Source organism: Magnolia sinica, chromosome 14 (assembly GCF_029962835.1).
Source record: "Magnolia sinica isolate HGM2019 chromosome 14, MsV1, whole genome shotgun sequence".
Classification (NCBI taxonomy): Eukaryota; Viridiplantae; Streptophyta; class Magnoliopsida; order Magnoliales; family Magnoliaceae; genus Magnolia; species Magnolia sinica.
The window spans coordinates 76782212-76806458 of record NC_080586.1 but is presented as its reverse complement, the minus strand read 5'-3'; the positions used below and the strand labels follow the sequence as shown (position 1 = coordinate 76806458).

Here is a 24247-nt window from a genome sequence, read left to right as displayed (position 1 = left end):
GTTGTTTGAAAAGATGTTATGGATTTTATAGTTCAATTTGTGGAACAGAGTCGCATCTCTAGAGACATGGGCTCCACTTTAATTGCTCTTATTCCAAAGGTGGAAGGGGCTAAGAAGTAGAAAGATTTGAGACCGACAAGTGTCATTGGAGGCTCTTATAAGATTTTGGCATTGAGGTTGAAGGTGGTCCTCTCAAATGTTATCTCAGATAATCAAGGTGTTATCTTAGACTTTAGGTTCACGTTTGGTGTGGCGAATGTGCTATACAAGCCCTTTTTCCGATACTCACGCACCTTGCCATAGATCGGTTCGTTCGGGTGGCGGATTGCTTCTCACTAGTGGGGAACTCAATAATTTGGACTCCTACCCACTAGAATTTGTCCGATTTGGAGTTAAAGGAGTTGGTTGGCCTTTTGGATCTTCTGAAGAATGGTGTCCCATCGATTCAGGATGAGGATTCCATTCTTTGGTCGAGGCAAAGTTCTAGCATGTTCTCAGTTAAGTCATTCTTTAGTTTGATTACATAGTTGCAGGATACCCGTCGGCTGCCTCATCCTTTCCACCAGTGGTTTTATGGTGCTCTAGTGCATGTAGCAGTCTTTGTTTGGTTGGTGGGTCGGAAGAGAATCCTTACCATTGGCAATCTTCAAAGGCGCTCCTTGATTCTCCCTAATATTTGTCTCATGTGCATGGAGGATGGGGAATCGATTGATCGCATGTTCATTCGTTACAGTTTTGTTCGTAGAGTGTGGGACCATTTTCTCTCGTTGTTTAAGGTCAAGTGGGTGATGCCAAAGTCGGTGGAAGATCTTCTGTGGACTACATGGGGGTGGGAATAAATTCGGGAGGGCTATGTGGAGATTAGTTATTATGGTAGTCTTTTAGGTTATTTGGGGAGCTAGAAATGGTCAGTGCTTTAGGAATGTAAGTGCGGGGGTTAACAAGGTTATTAGGATTTCCAAAGGCCTCATATCGAAGTGGGCTCCTTATGTTAAGGATGCCTCGGCCGGCTCCCTCTTTCAAGTTTGTCTTTTGTTGTTGGGTTGTATTCTTTTCTCGTTTCTTGTGAGCTTTTTAATTTATTATTTATTTTTTTTTGAAGATTGCTTTTTAATAAAATGTTGTTATCTCTTTTAAAAAAAAGGCCTCCAACGAGAGTTGTGTCTAATCTTTTGGACTTTCAGTCCTTTCTTAGCATGATGAAGGAAGCCCCAATCTATTTAAGATCTTAGAATTCTACACCTTTTGTAGAATTCTAAGACGAACTCCAGCTAGTTTTCCTTCATCTCCTCTTGAAACACTTTAGAAGAAATCAACCTAAAAACCATCAGACTGGTGTTATCTCTTTCCAAAATTGCAATAATGTTCTAGACCTCACTATCCCCAATGGTTCGTTCCCATCATTCGCTTCTCTTCTCCTCACCCTGCATTATTTTGTGTTCCCTCAGTCCTATAAATGGATGTTTTGCCTTAGACAAAATCATGCATGCTTCCTCCCTTCTTCCCCCTTTCCGCGGCCCAATGATCATGTCCCTATAAGGCATAAGCCCGCCTTTTTCTGCCACATTTGGTTCTCCCTTAGACATGTTTCCACATCACTCCCACTTACCACATAAAGCTTGTCAGATTAGCGACTCTACCTGCTTTAGTGTGGGACTACACTCGTTTTAACTTGCAGTGCATACAATATTGAGTGCAATCAAACAGGTAGCACAAAGAGGGCATGCCATCGAATAGTTGATGTATGCCATGCAAAAGCTCACCATAGCCACATTAGCCAATGTTGGGTGAGGCATGGTCTAAAGCTTTGTATGCAATACCTAAATTGAGGCAAGATGGGCAATGGGCATTGATTGAAAATGACAACATAACAAAACAAGGGCCATGATTTATAATTTTTTATGTGCAAAGATATGGAGCAAGTGAGCAACAATTCACAGAGAATGTGTAAATTAAAGAAACAACTATGAATCACCAAATAAAGTAAACATAATCAATTGAGTCAGGTAGGATTTCTCACTCAAAACCATGTTAAGTACTCAGAGACAATGAAATACAAGAAGCACTTTGCATTACTAAAGAGTCAGTGCACTTAGCACTCGGGGATTAGAGCTCTCAGGTACACAGGAGCAACAATTCACAGAGAATATGTGTAAATTAAAAAAACAACTATGAATCACCAAATAAAGTAAACATAATCAATAGAGTCAGGTAGGATTTCTCACTCAAAACCTTGTTAAGTACTCAGAGACAATGAAATACAAGAAGCACTTTGCATTACTAAAGAGTCAGTGCACTTAGCACTCGGGGATTAGAGCTCTCAGGTACACAGAGCTCTCAGGTACGCAGGAGCAACAATTCACAGAGAATATGTGTAAATTAAAAGAAACACTATGAATCACCAAATAAAGTAAACATAATCAATAGAGTCAGGTAGGATTTCTCACTCAAAACCTTGTTAAGTACTCAGAGACAATGAAATACAAGAAGCACTTTGCATTACTAAAGAGTCGATGCACTTAGCACTCGGGGATTAGAGCTCTCAGGTACACAGGAAGCTACATCTTGACTGATTAATACCCTACACTAGGTGTAAGGCAAGTTCATATAGGAGTCACTTGTACAGATAATTAACATGGGACAAGTAACAAAACCCATAAGAAAACATACAAATGAGAAAATACAGAATATAACAAGCAAACATAAAAAGGAAAGTATGGTGGAAGCTGTATTCTAATTGATATCTACCAAGAACGATTTTGAGAAGCCAATAAAACATGCCGCAATACTAATACAGCCTCAATGATACGAAAATTTAGTGATGTTAACACTTCAGCCATTAATTGTGTCGAATTGATTGACCAGAAGCAGTTAGAATATCCTACTTAATAATTCAACAGTCACTTTTCTTTTCAATATATATTTCACAAATCCATCAAATTTATTCAGTAGGTAGAATGCATTTCCTGCCAGTTTGTCCTTCTTCAAAACTAATGATATAATGTCAATTATTGTTCATAGTTGCTAGTTAGAATCATGAATAAACTAGATGGGAAATGGAAGAATTTAGAATAGTTGAATAAAGTCATTGACGAAGACAATATTTACACATTCGAGACAAATTTGAAAGAATAATCAAACAGGTTATAAAGGACTAGCAGTTGTTCCATACCTGAAGATCTTTTTGTAAATACAATTCTGGGTATTGATGTAGCATTTTTTCCAACATCACAAGTGAATAATAAGCCTCTCTCCAGAAGGGGATTGTAGCTTCATTAGAATTACTCACTTCATTATTCATAGCCTTATCAAGAGCAGACATCATAATGTTATGCGCTACTTGGATTATCTTATTGATATGTCTTTGGAATTCTTTCCCCAAGACTTCAACCAGCAATCCTAGGACCTGTACACCTCTTATAGATATCAATTAAGAATAAAAACTCCACAGGGAGAACAAAGAAATCATCATTGTAGAAGACGAAGAATAATGCTCTTACTGTAGAACAAAGATAGCAGCATTGGCGAATAAGGCTACTAAAGGAAAAGATTTAAACAACAAAATAAAACAGAAGCAAGACGAAGAGCAATGCTCTTATAAACATTTTTATCATCTCCTATAAAACATAGTTTTGAATCTATAAAATATATACTCTGGTTATAAATATCAAACCTTCAATCTCCTTGCATTAAATACATGCCCAATTCATATAATCCATTGAAGAACATCTAATTGATAATTTTGTGTACATGGTTGGCTTTGGTAAAACCAAATCTGGAAAGAGAATATCTGGGCCCACAAAAGTCCAAGAGTAGCCCCACTATCTGTTTGATAAGAAAAAAATATGGGCTCCGCAACCTGCACAGACTGTTTTTCTAGCGGTCTGATTAATTTGAGAGCCCCACATAAGTTGTCAATTAGTTACTGGACTCCACAATGTAGTCAAACATTGGATCCACAAGCATAAAAGTCTTCAGTCCTTGAGTCCATAACTTAGTAAATTAATTAACAGAGCTAATCAATGATTAGTTTAGCAAGTTTTCCATCTGTATTTTTGTCACTTATGTTGTGGGCCATTTTTCAAGTATTGAATGATGTCTAGAGACTAAGTTGATCCCATTAGATAACCTATTGAGCTAGCACGCAAATGATCCCAAGATCATATGATTCTAATAATTTGAGTGGCTTTTGGCCAATATGTGGAAGTGTTTTTTTTTTTTTTTTTGGTTATTGGATAATTGCCTGGTGAGTTGTATGGTGGGTACAGGCTTTATGGATATTTAAATCCTTTTTAAATACCACATTGTAATAGACGGTTAGGATTCAGGGTAAGGAATTTTGTATTTGTTTAATGTGGTGTAGTCGCGAATGCACAAACTCACATAGAGAGAGGAAAGTGGTTTACAAGATTAAGGGGTGAAGACTCGTGTGTGTGCATGTGCGCGCGCATGTGTGTATACATGCATACGTCCGTACGTGAATGCATGCATGCATATGTACGCATATGCATATAAACAATCTTTTCTTTCTTTCCCAGTTCCCATCATCTACAACTTGGCATGAAATTAGACTATTTGACCAAAAAACCATTCTCTTCTTAGCTTGAGAGAATACCTCAGCCAACACATCTGACTTACTGTTGAAGACCATGTCATTCTGCTCCTTCCTATCGACAATAGACCCACTCCCATGACAAGTTTGGAATATTATTGTAATTGAACCTAGCATAACCTACAAGATCGTAAACGGAAAAATGAATCCCCTCCAAATATCCGTCGCAATGGAACAATGAATAAATAGGTGATCAATATCTGAGAGTTCTTTTGAGTATCTTCAGTTCCATCTACGGTGCAGTCCATCATATAAAAGCATTGAAACATGACCCTAAATCCAGTGGCTATAGTCTCAACCTATCCCACAAGTATGGTAGTCATATTGTAGCAAACTCTCAAAGAATCTACTTTTTCTGACTTCTTATCCTCTTCTCTCCCACATCCTGCAAACACTTCCTCTCTCTCCACGTGCATGGCATGTGCTAAATCTACTAGTAGAAACTTAATGCCACTGAATAGTCATACAATTTGGCAATCACTAAGGCAGTCCTTTTAAACTGAATGTTTCAAGCAAAATGGCCAATGGATGCACCTTCTGCATTGTTCCTATGTGTAGAAGATGTGGTGGTTTTTCTTTAGTTCATGTGAAGTCTCCAGGGTGATTCTTGGAACAACAAGGAGCTCTTTAACATGTGGCACTTCGAACAAAGAGGGAAGAAAAAGGAGAATCCTATGGTGGCTTGTACTGCTACCTGTGCTTTGAACGGTTTGGCCGGAAGACAATAATCGGATTTTTAGAGATAAATCAAGTCTCGAAGCCAATGTTCAAAATATCGGTATTGCGCAATGTATCGCATCCTTGGGATACAAATACGTATCGGTTATCGCACAGGATACATCGTTTGTATCGCGTAATTTATCGCACTTTTTGGGAAACATTGGGAAAATGGTTGAATTTTTCAATGAAACTTCAAGGATTATTAAAAATTACCTTAATACACACTTTTAAATCATAAAATCTCAAAAAAAAACTAAAAATAAAGATACACATAATAGGTTTCCTTTGTATAGGATCCTAAGTTATGCGTTGTCCGATTGAACTAAAACAACTATATTCAAATATGTTGCATAACATTTATAAATGCATCAAGACATGTATATCCACACCATCCATCTGTTTTGCTACCTTAATTTACGGCACCATACCAAAAATGAAGAATATCCAATTATCAAGTAGACCATGCCATAGGAAACAGTATTGATTGAAGGCCCTACCATTAAAACCTTCTTAGGGCTCACCTTAATGTTTTCTTAGTGTTTAGTTACCATCCAATCTGTTAATAAGTTCACATAAGCCTGGATGAAAGGAAAAAACCAATATCATATTGATCCAGAACTTTTGTGGCCCATTAATAGTCAATCACCACTTATTCCTTTGGTATGGTCCACCTATTAATTAGATGTGCTTCATTTTTTGGATGATACACTAAAATGATTTGGCAAAACGGATAAACGATATGGGTACAGAATACATACATTAAGGTGGGCCCCGCATTAAGGGCCACACCATCTTGGGTGAGTATTGGGTCTCACTTGATCCGCTCTCCAATTCCCGACGTTGATATCTTTACTTTTTGAAAAGTCTTGGCTCAAAAAATAAGGCAGATTGTGTGGGCCCCATGCATTGTATCCATGTCGTCCATTCATTTTTTTGGATCATTTTAAAGCCTTAGAAAAAAATGGGGCAGATCCAGAGATCAAGTGGACCACATCAGAGGACGTACGTAATATGATGGGACCCTGACTGTGGGGCCACCTCGACATAATATGTTGTATGTACACCGTCGATTCATTTTGGCATATTATTTTAGGGAATGAGCCAAAAAATGAGGCAAATCCAAATATGAGGTGGACCACACCACACGAAAAAGTGGTCATTGAATGGCCACCATTAAAAAAAAATTAGGGGTTACAAAAGTTTTGGATCAAGCTAATATTTATGTTTTCCTTTCATCTAGGTCTGTCAGACCTTATGAACAGATTGGATGGAAAATAAACATCACAATGGGCCCTAGGAAAGCTTCATTGGTGGATATCATTGCCACTACAACTTCCCGTCAATGTGGTCCACTTAAACCTTATATTTACCTACATTTTGGGCATATACCTTCAAATGACCTATCAAAATGGATGGACGGTGTGGATAAAATGCATATATCATGGTGGGCCCTACAAAGCCCCTGACAGGACCATCCGTCTCCAAGGCTTTCAATCCGCACCGGGCGCAGATATCCTGCAAAAGGCTTTCGCAGGAAGTTCCTACATTGGGATCCTAGGTGGGGCCGGTGTTTAAATTATCTCCGATATTATCTTTATCTCCAGCTCAGCGATACCGTTAACACTAGTAGCGATATCGATAACGCTGGTAGTATCGGAAATTCTAAGTATTAGCAATGTATAGCTAAGTATCACCAAATTATTAGCAATGTATAGCTAAGTATTGCCAACGTATCAATATCACTAATGTAATCACCAATATTTTCAACTATGTAAATTTTAGGTGTCGCTTGTATTGCCAATGCATCAATATCGTCAATATTTTCGACTTTGTAGATTCTAGGTAATGCTTGTATCATAAGTGTATCAACGATATTTCAATAATATCACAAGCATATTGATATCATCAAAAAAAAAATTATTAGATAATTTTATTTCAATTTTTTCATAGGCATATGGTTGTATGTAGTGTTCAATTTGTCACTAATAACATTGATAATATCTCAATATTATCGATATCGCAACATGCACGATATTGAGACCACAATCTTTTGTTTCTTTTCCAATTGTTGATGATTTCTTGGTGAAATATCATGTGTTGTTGATATTTTGTAATATCGATGGATGTTTAGATGGAAGGTTGAATGGTTAAATAGGCCGGATGGGATGGTTGGGCTGATTTCTTACAACAACACATGCTTTTAAGGCCTCATTAAATGGAACTTGTTATGTATGCATTCTTTCTGCAATTTTTTTTATTTCTAAATATGCAAATATGTACATTTTAACATCTCCTAAAGTTTCACTGAAAATTCCACCATGTTTCCCCGCATTTCTGATTATCAGCGATATCGATATTGTTTCTATATCCCTAGCCAGCAAAACTTGTAGCGATACCGATACTTTGAACACCGGGTGGGGCCCATTGTGAGGTTTGTGAGAAATCCACCCTGTCCATCCATTTTGCAAGCTCATTTTAGGACATGCGACCGAAAATGAGGTGGATCCAAAACTCAAGTGGGCCATATGAAAGGGAAAACTGGGGAAAGAGTTTCCTACTGTTGAAACTTTATTGGGCTCCACCTTGATGTTTATATGCCATTTAAACCGTTTATGAGGTCATTCCCACTAGGATAAAGTGAAAACACAAAAAACTTATCCTGATATGAAACTTCTCTAGCCATAAAAATGTTTCAACAATGGTCATTGAATCCCCATTGTTTCCTCTTGTGCGGCCCACCTGAGTTTTGGATCCACCTCATTTTCGGTCACATGTCCTAAAATGAGCTTGCAAAATAGATGGATGTGGTGGATTTCTCACAAACATCACAGTGGGCCCCACCTAGCATCCCAGCACAAATACTTCATGCGTGAAAGGCTTTCGCATGAAATCCACGTCACCGCGTGATAAAAAAAGGCTCGGAAGCCCTTTTTTAAGCAGAGAGGGTTTTGGCCCCTTGAAGCAAAGAGGGTTTCGGCCCCTAAATCCCTAATTTCTCTCCCAAATCTCCGGATTTCTCCAAATTTTTTTCACATTATCTTCCGGAACTTCCGAAATCAATTCCCTACAAACTATGCGCTTCGATTTGAATGGCCCACTAAATGTAGCTTCCGATCAGGGCAATCTCTTCTACAGGTACGGAAATCCACATTGTTGAAAGTTTCTCTCTTTTATTTTATTTTTAAAAAAAAAAAATCGATTTTTTTGGATATTTACATACAATAAAAAAATATCGTAGTATCTTCCGACAAGTTTCATATCGCTGGATTGTGATATCGATATTATCGGCCAATATATTGGCCGATCGTATCGATATTGCGAACACTGCACGAAGCAAGAAACCCTCGAGGCAAAGTGGTTAGCAGTAGTGTCGGCCAGGGAATACAGTGCCTTCGCTGGTTGCCCTGTCGAGGCTTTTGATGATAGCTTTATGGATAATTCTTCCTTAACTTTTATCAGATTATTCCACATCATCTTTCTGGTATATTTTCCTCTCGTGTTTTAAGAAATTTCTGGTTATCATTCAAAGTGGCCATTGTGCTCAATTCAGCCCTGTGCTACATTGAGCAAAATGGCCACACGGAGCATTTTGATGACTCTCCATTTTAATTACTGCAGAATGCATTTGCCCATTTTTCAAATAAAAGACAATTGGAGATTAAAGTTGGCACCATCTAAATATGGTACATTAGAAATTTACACCCTATTTCAAATGGAGCCTGAAGCAATATGTTTTCCAACTTAAATGGAAATCCTTAGTAGGTGACATAACATAGTCACCGGATCAAGAATTATTGCATGCAGAAACTTGAATGATATTTATAAAGAAAAAATATATTACTTAACTGAACAAAAAAAAAAAAAAACTTCATTAAAAATAGAAAGAAACCAAGTAACTTACCTGTGCTGCAGCACTCCACAAATGTGGCTTTTCATCCACATACCATGAGAGGTTGTACTGAAGAATGGGATGAAGTGCATGCTGGCTAGTGCGACCAATCAGTAGTTTTATTGCAGCACCAACCATGGAACGGACTTTGCTATCACTGTCATTAGCCAAACAAACAACCAGATGGAGGAAAAAGGTCTGAGCCTGACTATCCACAACGCTCTTTGGAAATTTGATCAGAATCGCATGTATCATTTCAAGCACAGCTTCTCTTCCAGAGGGATGTTCATAGCTGCAAAATTTGAACTACTATAAGACAGATTAAAATTTAATCGAACCAAGAAGTCAAGAATAAGATGGATCCTTGCCTCAGATTAGCAAGCAAAAAGTCCAGATGTTGTTGCAAGCGCTTATCGGAAAGCTGATAGTCCAGCAGGAATTGCAATAGAATTTGGCTGCACTTCTTGCGAATTGGTTCAAGTTGACTCGTGATCATCAACTCTGCAACTCGAGTAACAACATCATAGATCTCAGGGACAACCAGCTTCCGGCCAATAATTGCTTTTAAAAGCGAAAGGGCAACAAAGGAAGGATTGGTCTCAAGATCAAGAAAGAGTGGAAACTGTATAAGCATATGCAATTGATCACTCGACAAAGAAATCCTAGTGCTTCGCAAGAGCACTGTCAGCAATTTTAGGCAGGACTCCATTAAAGGACTGCTAGTAGTTACTGATTTTTGGGCAAAATCCAAAAGCAAAGTCTTTATCTTATCAGCCTGCACTTCAAGAGATGGCAGGGGCAGTCTTATCAATGGAGCAAGACATTTGAGAGCTACTGATAGAACATCTTCATACTTGGAACTCAAGCATTTTCCTAGCAATCCAACGAAAGGATCTAACAATGATAACAATTGGTCATCTTTCTTGTCAAGCTTCATGTTTTTCAAACGATTATGCAATACACCAAGAGCAAACACTCCAATCAGATGAGAACTTCGGAATTCACCAGAAACAACTTTGCCAGGATTTCCTTCTTTGATTGTTTCGTTATTCCATAGTTTATCAGTCTTGGTCATCAATTTGTTCTTCTCTTTCAAATTTACTTCTGTAATAACATCTTCAATGAGCCCATATATGAAGATAAATAGGTCGATCTGATCAACAGATGGATTGCATTCAATACCTGCAGCTATGTGATGTAACATTGTCTCAAGTTTAACCTTCACTTTTTGTGTGAGATGCTTTTGTAGATGAGCTTGAATGGGTGAAAACAGCTTCGAAGCGTGGGTTTTGAATGTAACACTCTGTGATATAAGCTTTAAAGTGTCAAAGGACTTAGTCTTCCTAGTTTCTTTCATTTTTGAAGCAATTTTCTCGACCTCTTTCTCTTCAGCAACACCTCCAATAATATCATTTTCAACTACTGAAAGGACCTCTTCCAAGCAGTAATCTAACTTTCCAACGCTAGTGTTCGAAAGAGCCTTTGATAATATGAAATGTAGAGTATATCCCAGAACATGAAGCTCATATCCTCTTTTCAAGGTGGCTCGCAAAACTTTAATTATGAACTGTAAGTATTCCAGTCCCAGCTCTTGCAAACATGCAGCCAAGGCAGACCTGGCCTCATCCCGTATGCTTTCCAAACGATTCTTCAGGAAATTAGAAATCCGATGAATAATACTTGGAAGTTGTGATTCTAAAGTGTCCAAAGGTAACAACTTTAGTAATTTTAGAGAAGCAAGGCTACTGGTGACATTGACTCTCTCTGTGTCAGAGGTCAGCAACTTCTGTATTTGTGGAAGTACCGTCTTCTGTAGGGAGGCCTGTATTTCAGTGGGGATGCGAGAGGTAAAACTACAAGCCAATACAGTGGCAGAACTCCCTTTAACGATATTGGTATCTGAAACCTCACATAAATTATCTTCTCTGTCTTGACTGCAGTCGGTTTCAGAGAAGTGAAACCTGTCCAGAATGGAGCATATCAACCGTAGTAGGACCTTACGTTTATCTGGCTTCAAGGTCATCTCCCGGAAACATCTCATTAAAAATGTGTGGTATGAATCCCACTGCATGCAACCAGATATAGAAGCAAGTGTTTCTAAGCATGCATCTCGGACATGCTCTCCCTTCCCTTCTTTTACGTCAAACATCATATTGAAGAAGAGTGGAACAAATACTTTCATTGTGATTCTCTGCATGTAATAGAAATATTTCATCAGGGTTGGACAGGAGTCATCCTGATTATCAATAAGAAGAGGAAAGTTTTTACCTCCGAAAAATTCCCAGCAGTTATGACATTTCTGAAACGTGACAACGCCCTTGCTCTTCTATGTTTCTGTTATATTAAAGACAAATCATAAAATAAGGTACCCTGCTCTAGATAAATTGATGGAAGAATGTAAAAATGAATTTCTCTAATTCCACGAGTAGATCCCAGCCTTTCCATGCAACCTCATGGCACTAGCAGGAACAACTGTGAGAGAGGTGCAAATGAGCCAGGTCGATTTGATGAGTTAAAAAGGATTTGTATCTAAAATTGGACCTTTTGGGTCAGGTCTGGACCCAATAGCATGCTGATAGTCAAATGGGCAGGTCAGAAACCTGTGAAAGTTGACCCACTCCGGACCTCACTTTTAGATGGGTTGGATTTGGACCATCCAAAAATAGTCCTGGCCTGGGACCTGACGGGAACTGTAATGAAGGTAATTTTCTAAAATGTAATAATCTGCTTTTAAAAAATGTAGTTGGCTGCTTAACTAGATGTTTACAGTATATAGGGAAACAAATCAGACCAATCCAACTAATGCCTAGATAAATGGGTTGCATGTGAATCTGCATAGTCTAGACCCAATCAGACTTGAGACACACCCAGCTTATTTTTACTCGGAACAACCCATAGACCAATGGATTGAACCTAAGGGCAGGTTGGCTCTGGAACTCCTCTCAGCTCAGAACTCCTCTCAGCTCAATCTGACCCAACCATATGCAAGATCCAAGCCATCCATCAGGTGGATCCCACATTGTATACACCCTGGCCTAAGAATCAGGCTAATCGACTCAGTAGGCGAACCACAGTGCATAAAACAAATGGATGGCTAAATGCAGTGGTCCAGACTCCAGAGCATGTACACGGTGAGACACGATTGACAGATACCTCAGATGTTCCACACAGAGGTGCCAGCTTGAGGTGCCAGCTTGGGCCATGGCATCATGTACAGGGGCTTCAACACAAATTTGTGGAATTAGCAAACTTCTATACAGGTAACCTACCTGTAAGTGAAGTATGTTGTTGAAAAAATCTACTTCGGCATCATCACTGCACAAAGGTCTATATGAATTTAGGGCCGGTATTCCTGGAAAATTCCAAACCATATCTCGTAATAAAGAAATCCATTCCTGAAAGCATAAACAATCCATGTATTAGCCTCAGTAGTAATAGAGTGATTCAGGGGACTCAAATAGTAGACATTAGAATACCTTTTGGACAGACATCTCTTTGCTCATTGCTTCACCCATATGCAGCAGAAAAAATTTATTTATGAGGCGTTGAATGCATGCTTCAGTCCAACTCCTATTAGCATTGAATGTTCCCGTGGCTATAGGCATCATCAGAGCACGTGTTTCATCATGTAACTGCATATCCTGACAACCCATCTTTTCACGCTCCAAAATCGAGGCAGCAAACAGAATAAACGAGAGCAGTGCCCTTGAAGCACTTTGTCTTAAAATCAGTTCCCCAGAAGACATATCATACACACAATGAGACAATATAACTAATGCATGACCTTCTTTGAGTGAAGAAAAGAAGTTCAGTGTTATTGCTTCATAAGCATTGACTCTAGTGTCATAATCAAATTCACCAATTTCAGAGACAGATGTTGCATTCAATTCGCGCAAGAGTTTGGCCTGCACTCCAGCCCACAGAAAGATAGTAACCAAGATGGAAGAATTCAAAAAACAGAAGGCATTCCTTGCTTAAGAAAAGTCAAGCAAAAGACTAACAATGCAAAGGTCAGATTGTGATAGTTATTACCAGAAAGTCTAAAGAAGGGTCAGTTACAGAAAGACCATCAAGAATATCACAGATGGACAACCGTATATTCAGTCCAGCAGAAAGAAGAAGTGGGTAGACTGCATTCAGAATCTGACTGATGCTTTCACAACCCAAAATTGGCAAGATCCCTTGAATGATATGCAAACCTTCAACACACTCATCTGAAGTGCACAACTATTGTAAGTTTCCTGGATTTATGCTTATAAATTCAGGGGAAATCTTGATAATGCCATTTTTGTAATAATACTCACCTGAGTCTAGAGCTTTCCTTGCTAAAAGCGGAAGCATAATATCAACGAATTTCCTTGCTTCCAATGGATCCTTTATATACTTCACTAGTAGTTTGAAAATTCTAAGCTCTGTCTTTCCAGGCCACATGGCAGATTTCCTAATATCCCAGCAAAGGAAAGTCAGAAGGGAATTGAAGTAGATACAAAATAATAAAAATAAGCAGGATTTTTTTTCAATGAATGAAGAGAACAAATTAATATACGAAATATGTTTTTTTTTACGACACAGGGTGTCCCCGCCCCTTTTGAGGGGCGACCATTCCCTGCGGATACACGCAATCACCTGCAACCACATGTATCGGGTAATGCCGACGAGGGGAACCCACAGCTGTAGGGAGCAAACCCACGGTAATGGCTGCTCGCCCAAACCTCATCGGGTACATAAGGAATATGTTTTACCGCTCATGAAAAAAGATTCTCGAGCAAAATAGAAAATTCATCTTACACATGAAAATCAATGGAAACCTGACAACAAGCATATCTCAATAAGAAAAATAAATGATTTTCTCAATCCAACTGAACTCCCAAGCATACAAACATAGAGATCACTTGAAAACACCAAATGCATAGTTCAAATACAGCTTTATTACCAATTTACCCATCAAATAGTATGAAAAAACATTGACGCATACAGAAATGGATGAAAATTATAACATTAGATGAATATTATCCTGGAGTTCAAGTATCAAGAGCACCACAATATACAGGAGAATCTTAAAAGACAGTTGAACTGAAATTTTTTCAAAGTGTTAAACAAACTTTAAATGATTTTAATTTATTCAATGATATAATAAAAGCAGAAGGAAGAAATTTGTAGCCAAAATAACACTAAACAAATCACCAAAAATTATAACAAAAATTAATGACATGCACGCATAAATCACTAGACTGTTTAAGTTTGAGACCAATATTGGCTAATCAAGTCAAGTTTTCATCACATATGAACACCAAAGTGGACAAGATTGTTAGCTCAATGGATGAAATTAAGGTATCCCATTTTTCTTAAATAGGAAGAAAGATACCCAGAAATGCACAAATCAAGACATGTTTCAAGACATATGGACTGGCATTAATCACTCCAAAAACCAAGGGCTATTACAACTCACAGACTGAGCTCCATCCGTCACAAAAGTGAACAGTAGACAGCCAAGGAGCATCCATCCCAAAACTGTAGTATATATTAAGACCCCAAAGCAGTAGCAGATATACATGAGGAGATATGGCAGCCTCCAGTTAGCATCAGAAACTCAACACCAAATTGATCCAAAAAGACAATTAACCTATCAAAAAACGGAAGCACAACTAAGCTCCTTGAAGCCTTGGAAAAAGAATGTACAATGTTCCTTCTGTCAACTTGAAAATTTCCCTTATCCCTACTCTTCCCAAACAACCATAATTTGATCCATTAGGATGCATCAAGCCCACATATCCATCAGATAGATCCCTGATGGACCCCACAAGCTGTTCCGATTGAAGAACATGCCCATACAAGGAATCTTGATTAAATATATGATAATTCCAACCATCCAAATTAAAGATCCGGACCATCTGATCATCCGGATTGAAGACCTGGACCACATAAATGGTCCAGGTTGGCCTACTTGAGGACCTAGAACAGATCAGGGTTTGATGGCACACCGTGACCAAAATCAATGGTGTGGTTACACAGTTTTCAGAGTTAGTCATGACTTTTTAAATAAGTTCCCTTTAGTATTTTGTATGCCACTTTTCAGGTGTTGAAGGATGTTGGAATGGGAAAAAATTGATCCCGCTTGAAAGTCCATTGAGTAAGCTCTCAAACAAGACCAAGATCATGCAATTCTGATATCATTTGAGTTACGGAGAGTTTACAAAAAACTTGTATGGTCTTGACAAGATTTAGGGATATATAAATCAATTTCATATTAGATAGTTAGGATTAAGAGTAATAGATGGATAGGATCATTTCAGGTTTGTTTTGCTTTGAGAAACAGTATACCTCTACCAATATATGATGAGATAAGCCAGGGGCAAAAACTTTTCACACAATTAATATTTTGAATTGCTGAAACTAGGTTTTTATTAAGGGGCATCAGAAGGGTATTGAACCAAAAGGGCATTCAGTAATTTACAAGGCAAAGCCATTTGCTGGCACGTTTCTGCTTTTAATAATGAAAACAACTTTGATACTTGGTGGCAGAGTATGATGGTTGATATGCAGGCACAAAGAAAATTGTAGACATGGAGTGTCGGAGTATCAACCATCACTCTACTGGAGGATCAAATAACTGCCCTTTTAGACTTGCTTCTCCACACCCTTCTCCCACGTTATGCAAACCACTTCCTCTCCATGTGCATTGCATGTGCCATATCTAATAGCAACCATATAAGGACTTCTATTGACGATGCTTGATTATTTTCATAGAGTGAATTTGTTTGTTCTAGATTTTTATTATTATTTGTTGTGATAGATTCAATATTTCTATTGATTTGATGCCTATAGAAACCCTTCAGTGTGATGTCATTGGGTTTGCATGGAGTGATTCCCCATATTTATCCGTTTAATCGCTGTTTTATTTCATTATTACTAATATTGGTAAACAATTTGAGCTTCAAATTGGTATGCATTAATGCGAATCCCCTATTTGAAAGTATAGATTCTTCTCCAATCTACCCATATCAATTTTCGTATCCAGCTATATGTGTCAGTTCTTTCCAAGTGAATTTGTCCTTGTTTACTTTTCCCTTCACAATTTCTCCAAAGCCTTTTTCTTTCCCTTTTTTCCACAAATTTTTCTCCACTCATTTTCTTTTCCCTTAATTTTCTTACTTTTCCCAATTAGCCTAAACTGTAAACCATACCCAAATTTGCAAGCCCTAATTTAATACAAAATCCAATTCAACCCACAGTACCATATCACCCAAAATCTTCAAATGAACAGCAATTACCCCAAATATGAATCTTGTTCTGCCATTCTAACCTATCAAGGGCCAGACCTTCAATAGAACATAGGCCATGAAGTCTTTTCTTACTACCCCTATAGATGCAGTAATTTAAATATGAATACTATCGACCGATATTAATGGCATCACACATGGGCGATACGAAACAAACCTTTAGTTCATGAAACACCCTGTATCATGCAATATTTTACGAAATATCAATACATTGCGATATTTTGATGATACCGCCTTTAAAAGTTACCTCGATATGTATCAATGATACCTTAAGTGCGTTAGGCCCCCTCTGAAAATATTGGAAATTTCGACAAAAATCCTTAAATATCCATTTTTTTTTCTTACTATTTTATTATTATTATTATTTTTTTTTATGATGACAAGGTGTCCCCGCCCCCCTTTTGAGGCGAGACTATTCCCCACGGATGCACGCAATTACCCGCCAACCACGTGCATCGGGTAATCCACGGGGAGTTTTTCCTTTGATTACCTTCTTAAGGGGATTTCAACCACACTCCTTTTCTTTTGTTTGGAGAGAAAAGGGGCATTTGAGTGAAAACGGAGAGCGTGCAATACTGGAAACCAAGTCGGTGAGTTTTTGTGAATTGAACAATTTTTTATTTAAATTTCTTAGAATCAGTGGAATGAAGTTCCTTTTTTTTAGAGAGAGAGAGAGAGAGAGAGAGAGAGAGAGTGGAATGAAGTTCATAATCCACGATTTTGCATGCCTAATCATGGATTTTGACCTCCAATTTTTTGATGTGAAAACAATTTAAAAAAAATTTGAAAAAATCCAAAATTTCCCCCATTTCACCCATTTAACTTGCAATTAGAATGCAGAAAAATCGCATTAGAGCGATTGGAGGCCAAAAAATCACTTCCGCAAAAGAAGCAAAGTTGATGTCGGAGAATAGAGAATAAGCAAAGTGGCTTGACTTACAATACCATCCCTTGCAAGAGATGCTGATCAAATGTGTACTCGTACACCATCCACTTCCAACAACACAGAAGAAGATTAGACACGTTGTAACGCCCATACTTTTCAGCACTCGGGTATTACCATGAAGATCTAACTCAGTATAAATACAAATCTAGTTTATGTGAACGTTCACCTTCATTCCTTCATTCTAGCCTAAATCTGACCATTGGGAGTAATTTTCATCCATAAATCAAGCCTTCCATTTGTTGATTTTTAAGAAGGACCATCACATCATTAGATAAACCTATTTTTAGGATTTCAATCTTCTTGATAGATAAATCTAATTGTCTATCTTAGATTTCGAAGACTGAATGACGAGATCCACCGTTCATCGTGTCCTTAAGAGCCTGATTGTTAATACACACCTAAACCACACAATCTAGTTGATAAATACTTAAGCAACTACCTAATTCCACCTAAAGTTCCCTTAGGAACCATTATAAGTACTAATGATCATATTCGGATATGATTTGACCATTAGATTGTCGAGAATCAACAATTAAAACAAAGTTTCACTTGGTGTGGCCCACCTGAGCTATGGTTCTACATCAACTTTGGAATAATGCTCAATTGGCAGGATCAATTTCACGTGTTATCACTGTGGACCCCACCTAAGTATTGGTATGTGCACTTGCGCTGAACACATGCCTGGTCAAATCGGGTGTTAACCCGAATCCTTTCAAAAAAGAGAGGATTTCTCTCTCCATTTTTCCCGCCGAGCGGCATTTTAAACGGATAGTGTCCATGTTTCAGATGTGTGGTCACTGTTAGAGTCCGTCCGGGAAATCCAAACCGTCCATCTTACTCTAGACGGAATTCCGACCAAAACCTAACTATTTTCGCACGTCTCCACACGCATGCACACATAGATCTTTAGCACAAAAGATGCATGCGTGCAGTGTATTTCCGAAAACAAAAACCATTTTATTGCCAAGCTGGCAATCCGTGTGGTGGCCTCTCCTGCAATCTTAGCCCTTCAGTGAGAAGATCATATCCCTCCATTCGCAACAAACTGATTAGGGTTTCATGAAGAAAACCTATGGCAAAACTTCCTTTTATCACTTGTTTCTAGAAACCTGGCACCAGGATTAAATCCAGGCCGTTTATTTTTCATCCAACGAATTGGGAGAGCTAGGGCATCTCTATAAATCAAAAGTTTTAATTAGCAACCTGATTTTCACTCATCTTTTACAAAGACCCTAAAAAATCGGCCATCATCTTCAAAGCTCAAACCCACTGGGAAATTTGCGTCAAAGCTTCGAAAGATCGCTTCAACAATCTCCATTGCGCCCATCCACATCATCCAACAACATCATGCATACATGGCACATGGGCATTATTAGGTGCCTGGTTGACTGTTTGAAAGACTGGTGTATTGTTCGAACGACCTTTATTGTATTTAGAATGGGTCGACTATTTAAAAGACCCCTTCTTTTGCATAAATGGGTTGACTATTTGAAATGGTCATTCAATTGTTCAGCTGGATGTCTATCCCCAGGTTGATTGCATTTCATGCATTCATGCATTAATCAAGATTAAATTACAGTTTGGATGAGTAGCTATTAATGTTATACTTGTGAGATGTGGATTGTATCTTCTTGTGTTATCCTTTAAATTGTAGTTTGGATGAGTTGTTTATGTTATACTTGTGAGACGTGGATTGTATCTTCTTGTGTGATACTTATGAATTGTAATTGGATATTGTAGTTTCTTGTATTCTACTTGTAAAAAATGAATTGTGTTCTCTTGTGAAGTGTAGGTTGTATCTTCTTGTATTCTACTTGCGAAGTGTAAATTATACCTTCTTGTATTCTATTATGCAGTGTAGATTGAATAGTGTATCTTCTTGAGTGTTATTTGAATACTATTCTTAACTATTGTGATGCCTTGGTAATCTTGGGGGGGTATACCTCACTGGGATAGCCATTGACGCTATCAAAACAAATTCAGTTGGTGCAAGATGAGTAGATGATGTGCAAGTTGGCGCTCAAGTAGAGCACAAGGAGCTATATGATCTTGTAGCTTAGAATTATTACTTTTTCGGTTTCTTTCATAATTGCTTTAGTACTTTCTTTTATATTTGTATATTTGAGTCATTGATTTGTATAAGCCCTTTGGTCAACCACTTATATATTTTGGGATGTATATTTTAGACTTTCCCTTTATGTGTAATTTTCCTTTCTTACGTTGTGATGCTCATTATATATATATATATATATATATATATATATAGAGAGAGAGAGAGAGAGAGAGAGAGAGAAATGTGGGATATCATTAAAGGTTAACACTCAGGATTTCGGAAAATGAGTTCTAAACTCAGGTTACAAAATCCGGGGTGTTACACGTGTATTGGGCTCGTGGATTGACATCGGCTTTCAACTTCAAGACATTCTTTTCAGGCCAAAAGGAATTTATGCATCCAGGCCATGCATCCATCATATGGTTCCCAGATAGGCCGGGCAAGAGCCAATTGAAAAGCATGCAATCCAAGGAGTCTTGATTAAACATATGAGAAATCCAATTGACTGCATTCAAAATATGAACCATCTAGTCATCTGGGTTAAAGATCTAGACCACATTAATGGTTCATATTGGCTTGATTGGGGATATGGATCAAGGGTTTTAATGAGGACATCGTGTACACGCATGCCCGCACACCACCACCCCTACGCACGTACGTACGCAAAAGGAGAACCCCACCATCGATCTGGCTCGATGACAACATCCAGGGAGGGTCTCCTAGTTAGAAGACAAGTTTTGGTTCAAAAAAAGTGGGCCCAATAGTCAAGAAAAGCCCATCATGGGATCTCATGATCTTGGCCCCCTCGTCGGATTGATTTCATATTTTAGGTTTTGCTTATTGTTATTATTTAGAACATTGTGAACACTTTAGATTTCTTTGTTTGGTTTTTATTTTAGTTTACTTCATCGCCAAGTAATAGGTTGCGCACATGGTGCGAGTTTTGGGTATAGGATTTTCCCTATAAATAGGCACCCCTTGTAGTTCTTTTGATTCATTGAAGTTAATAAAAAAATTCCTCCTTTATTTTTCTGTTCTCTTCGTGAGTTGTGGAAGAATTCAAAAGTGGGTGCGAAGCCCTCCCTTTTCGAAGGGCTAACTACCGTGGTGCGAAGCCACATCAATCCCGATTCACCCCCATCCTCCATCATCTTTTTTTCCATATTCCCCCACCATCCGTACTTCAAATTCGTCCCTTTTGTTGCATCAGATTTCTTCATTACAGTAGGTTTCCAGATTTCGGCCCACGGGCGAGCTGAAACTTCGGCGGAGCACCACACTCAGACCAGAGCTCGGATCGACGTCAGATTTGGCGGTTTTGCAGCCCAAGCTTGGCCGACCAAGGCCTAGGAATCCGTTTATAGATTCCGTCCCCCACCACACGTGCGGCCAGCCTCACGCGCACGTGCGCCCGCACCTGGCTCGCTGTCCACACGCAGGGACTGTCTCAGGTTTAGGTTTCTTCCTATTTTCCTCTCTTTTATACATGATTTCATAAATCCTGACCCTAGATTACATTATCCCTAATTGATTTGCCCCTTTTCTCATCCAAGAGTTCCTTGAATTGAGATTGGGGAATCCCTTGGATTAGGGACTGATTCTTATACATGCGTGGGTGATTTCTATTTCCCTTTGAGTATTGTTTGGTTCATAATTTTCATTGATCCAGCCCTAACGTGTGTAGGCCTGGATCTGCATGGATTCCCCTTTAATTGAATGTTTGGATTTTCATGTGGGATGTGGAATTTGTGTGATTGTTTCTGAATTGGTGTGATCTAAGCCTGAAATCTTACATATCATATTTAAATTCACGTCCTGCATCAAGTTTGGCAATAGATTTGGACCCAAATCAATGGTTCAATTTCACAATGGGGTCCACAAGTCCACAGGACTCATTAGCTAACTAGTTAAAGTTAGCCATGACTTGTTCAAGTTTCCCTTTAGTATAGTATTTTGTAGGGCACTTTTCAAGCGCCAAATGTTTGCGGAACGGCACGAAATTGATCATGCTTGAACCCTATTCAATTAGCTTCCAAACAAGATCAATGTCATGTAATTCTAATATAATTTAGTGAGTTAAAACCAATTATGGCAAGCTTGTACGGTTGTGACACCATTTAGGGATGTTTTAGTCATTTTTAATATCGTATTAAATAGATGGTAAGGACTAAAAATATGGATGCACAAATGTGAAGCGATGCAACAATAGATTCGAGTGCAGAAGTTGGAAAGAGTCCATTTCAAAATGTTATCAAGTATAAACAACTAGGAAGCAAGAGCGGGAGTGCAGGTCCGAAGTGGGAGAAGCACTTGGTTAGACGGATTGTGCAACTAAATTAAAAGTAAAAAATGGCTAGGATTATATTTTGTTTCTTTTGCTGTGAGACAAAGTATGTAAGAACTCTATTGAATGATGCTCAAGTTTTTATTGAATGATTGGGTTATTATAGCTTTTGTTATTTCCTGCGAAAGATTCAAAACTCCATTGGCCGATGCCTTTATTGGGATTTGCACAAAGCATTCGTGTTTATGCTTTTAACTGCTGTTTTTTTTTTTATTATCATGATCTAGGTTGAATGTATCTAAATTGTCGCACATTGGTGAAGGTTCTGAGCTTCAAAATTGGTATCATTCATCCTCTATCCATTTCCAATCTTCCTACCTCACACTGAAAGCAAGGGGAAGGAGAAAAGCAACACCAACTTGGAAAGCAAATAGAAAGGACAAGAGATGGGAGTCAATGAATAGTAGCCACTCCAAACTTAAGAGGTGACCATTCTAATATTATTGAAGTAAAATACAAGTTACCTACATGTAGTAAAACATTTAATTTTCAACAATTCAAAAGGTGTTGCTCCCGCATCAAACTCATGTTTCAGGCTTGCACTTCCACTCCCACTTCCTAGGCATTTACACTTGCTAACGTTTTAAATGAATGCTTGTCGATCCCACACCTAGATCCCTCCTGATTACCTCATGCTTGTGCAACTAGGCCATGGGTCGTGCTACCTCTAGGTTCTGTTTGGACGCGTGAAAAGCTATACTCAAAACATGGATGTTCATGTCTGAGGGAGGCTATAGAGTTTGGATGCAGGATTCATTTAAGACAAGGTTGTCAATTGGATAGTGCTGCCCATAATAAGTAAATATGGCAGTGTCCAAGGGCAAGCCAATAAGACAGCTTTCCATGGACAAAGGAAAAAGCTCCTCCACACCCCAACTGCAACTGTACTCCAGCAGATGCAACCCAACACCACATGGCCCTGATTCCCAGAGAGAACGTATTGACATCATAAGCCCCACTTATTTAAGTGCCTGGTTTGGAATGGAATTATTAGGGAAATTTTGGTACCAATGCACATAAGTTTGTCTTAAAACTGATGTGTTAGTCCATAAAAGTTTCATGGTATGAGAGCCATGACCCTACTGCCTATGCCAAACTACTGCTAAAGCATAGTTGTCACTATAAGAAAAACAGCCGATGCCGTGTGTATTTCATGAAACAAAACAAAAATAAAATAACAGTTAGAACTAAGGGCTTCCAGAAGTTTTCAAATAAGAAAAGCCCTAGGGTCAAGTTGTTTTGTCCTTATAGGAATTGACCTCACTCAAAACTAATAAGAAAGCCCCAAACAGAAAGGGAAATTGCCCAAGATTTGGCATGCCACTCGTGTTAAGATAAATTAAATAAAATTTGTTATATTACATTTGCACAGCCCAAGATTTGACATGCCACTCATGTTAAGATAAATTAAATAAAAATTGTGATATTACATTTGCACAGATCATTTAAAAAGACACCTGAAACAGATAGAAAATTGTTGAAATCATTCATCAAGAGCACAATCCATGATGGCAAGAGCAATCTTCAAACCAGGAGAGAAATAATTAACAAGGAAGAATGGCATCAAACTAAATAAACAAAAATCCATACCTCTGGGTTACTTTGTGGCAATGGAAAAGAGTGTGCAAACTGATGATCAGTTCGTCAATGTGAGGCAGTATAATTCTTTTTACGGTGCAATCCTCATGACCTTCCAAATCATTGTCCATGTGCAGGAGGTTCTCAATGAAATTAAGAACACAAGTTATAATAGCATCAGAAGCAGTCTTCACTGTCAGTATTGAGAATATATTAGGGATAAGACTCTTCTCGCAATCCAAAAGCAAGACAAGTTTGGGGCTTCTACTCATTGTAACAAAGCATGAAAACAGTGAACTTGGTTTCTCGCTGCTAGAACCCTCCTGCTTGAAACCGGCAATCAAAGGTTTCACTGACATAAAGAAGATGTCCCAGAATTGGGAACCAAAATCATGATTTTCATACTTATTGAGAACAAATGAAATGATCTTCAGGCAGAAGGATCTCAAATCCTTAAACTGCTTAGTAGCGGTATTAGTCTGCAATAGGACAAAATTAGGAAGTTATCACTTTTTCCACCAACTCAACAGCACTCTTGGAAAATAGGATAAATAAAGAAAATTTTAAAAATAAATAATAAATAATAAAAAAGAATAGCAGTGTTCTAAAATAAGACTGGACAAACTGCATCAACTCAATCATACAGCAACCAAACCTCACAAGTACAATTGGTCAATCTGGTTTTCTGGCCAAAACTGGTGAACTTACCTTAAACTTGATTCTTCAGAACTAGGCAGCAGATCCATTTCAGTTTATGGTTTTTTAGATCATTTGTCATTTTCTCAATTTCACCAGTTGATCGACAACAAGATAGGATCAGGCCAA

At 38.3% G+C, this 24247-nt stretch overlaps 1 protein-coding gene across 4 annotated transcripts in view; it reads right to left on the bottom strand.

Annotated features, from left to right (window-relative positions):
• The window catches only part of LOC131226271 (uncharacterized), a 69092-nt gene that overhangs the window by 13516 nt on the left and 31329 nt on the right, over positions 1 to 24247 (bottom strand). For all 4 annotated transcript variants that reach the window (XM_058222065.1, XM_058222066.1, XM_058222067.1 and 1 more), the window contains 9 exons: positions 23435 to 23901; positions 13526 to 13662; positions 13254 to 13435; positions 12698 to 13126; positions 12491 to 12616; positions 11490 to 11555; positions 9590 to 11412; positions 9234 to 9513; positions 3173 to 3406 (listed from right to left, as the gene is read on the bottom strand). In XM_058222065.1, the coding sequence (XP_058078048.1) occupies positions 3173 to 3406; positions 9234 to 9513; positions 9590 to 11412; positions 11490 to 11555; positions 12491 to 12616; positions 12698 to 13126; positions 13254 to 13435; positions 13526 to 13662; positions 23435 to 23901 (3744 nt within the window). The remainder of the gene's footprint in view (positions 1 to 3172; positions 3407 to 9233; positions 9514 to 9589; positions 11413 to 11489; positions 11556 to 12490; positions 12617 to 12697; positions 13127 to 13253; positions 13436 to 13525; positions 13663 to 23434; positions 23902 to 24247) is intronic.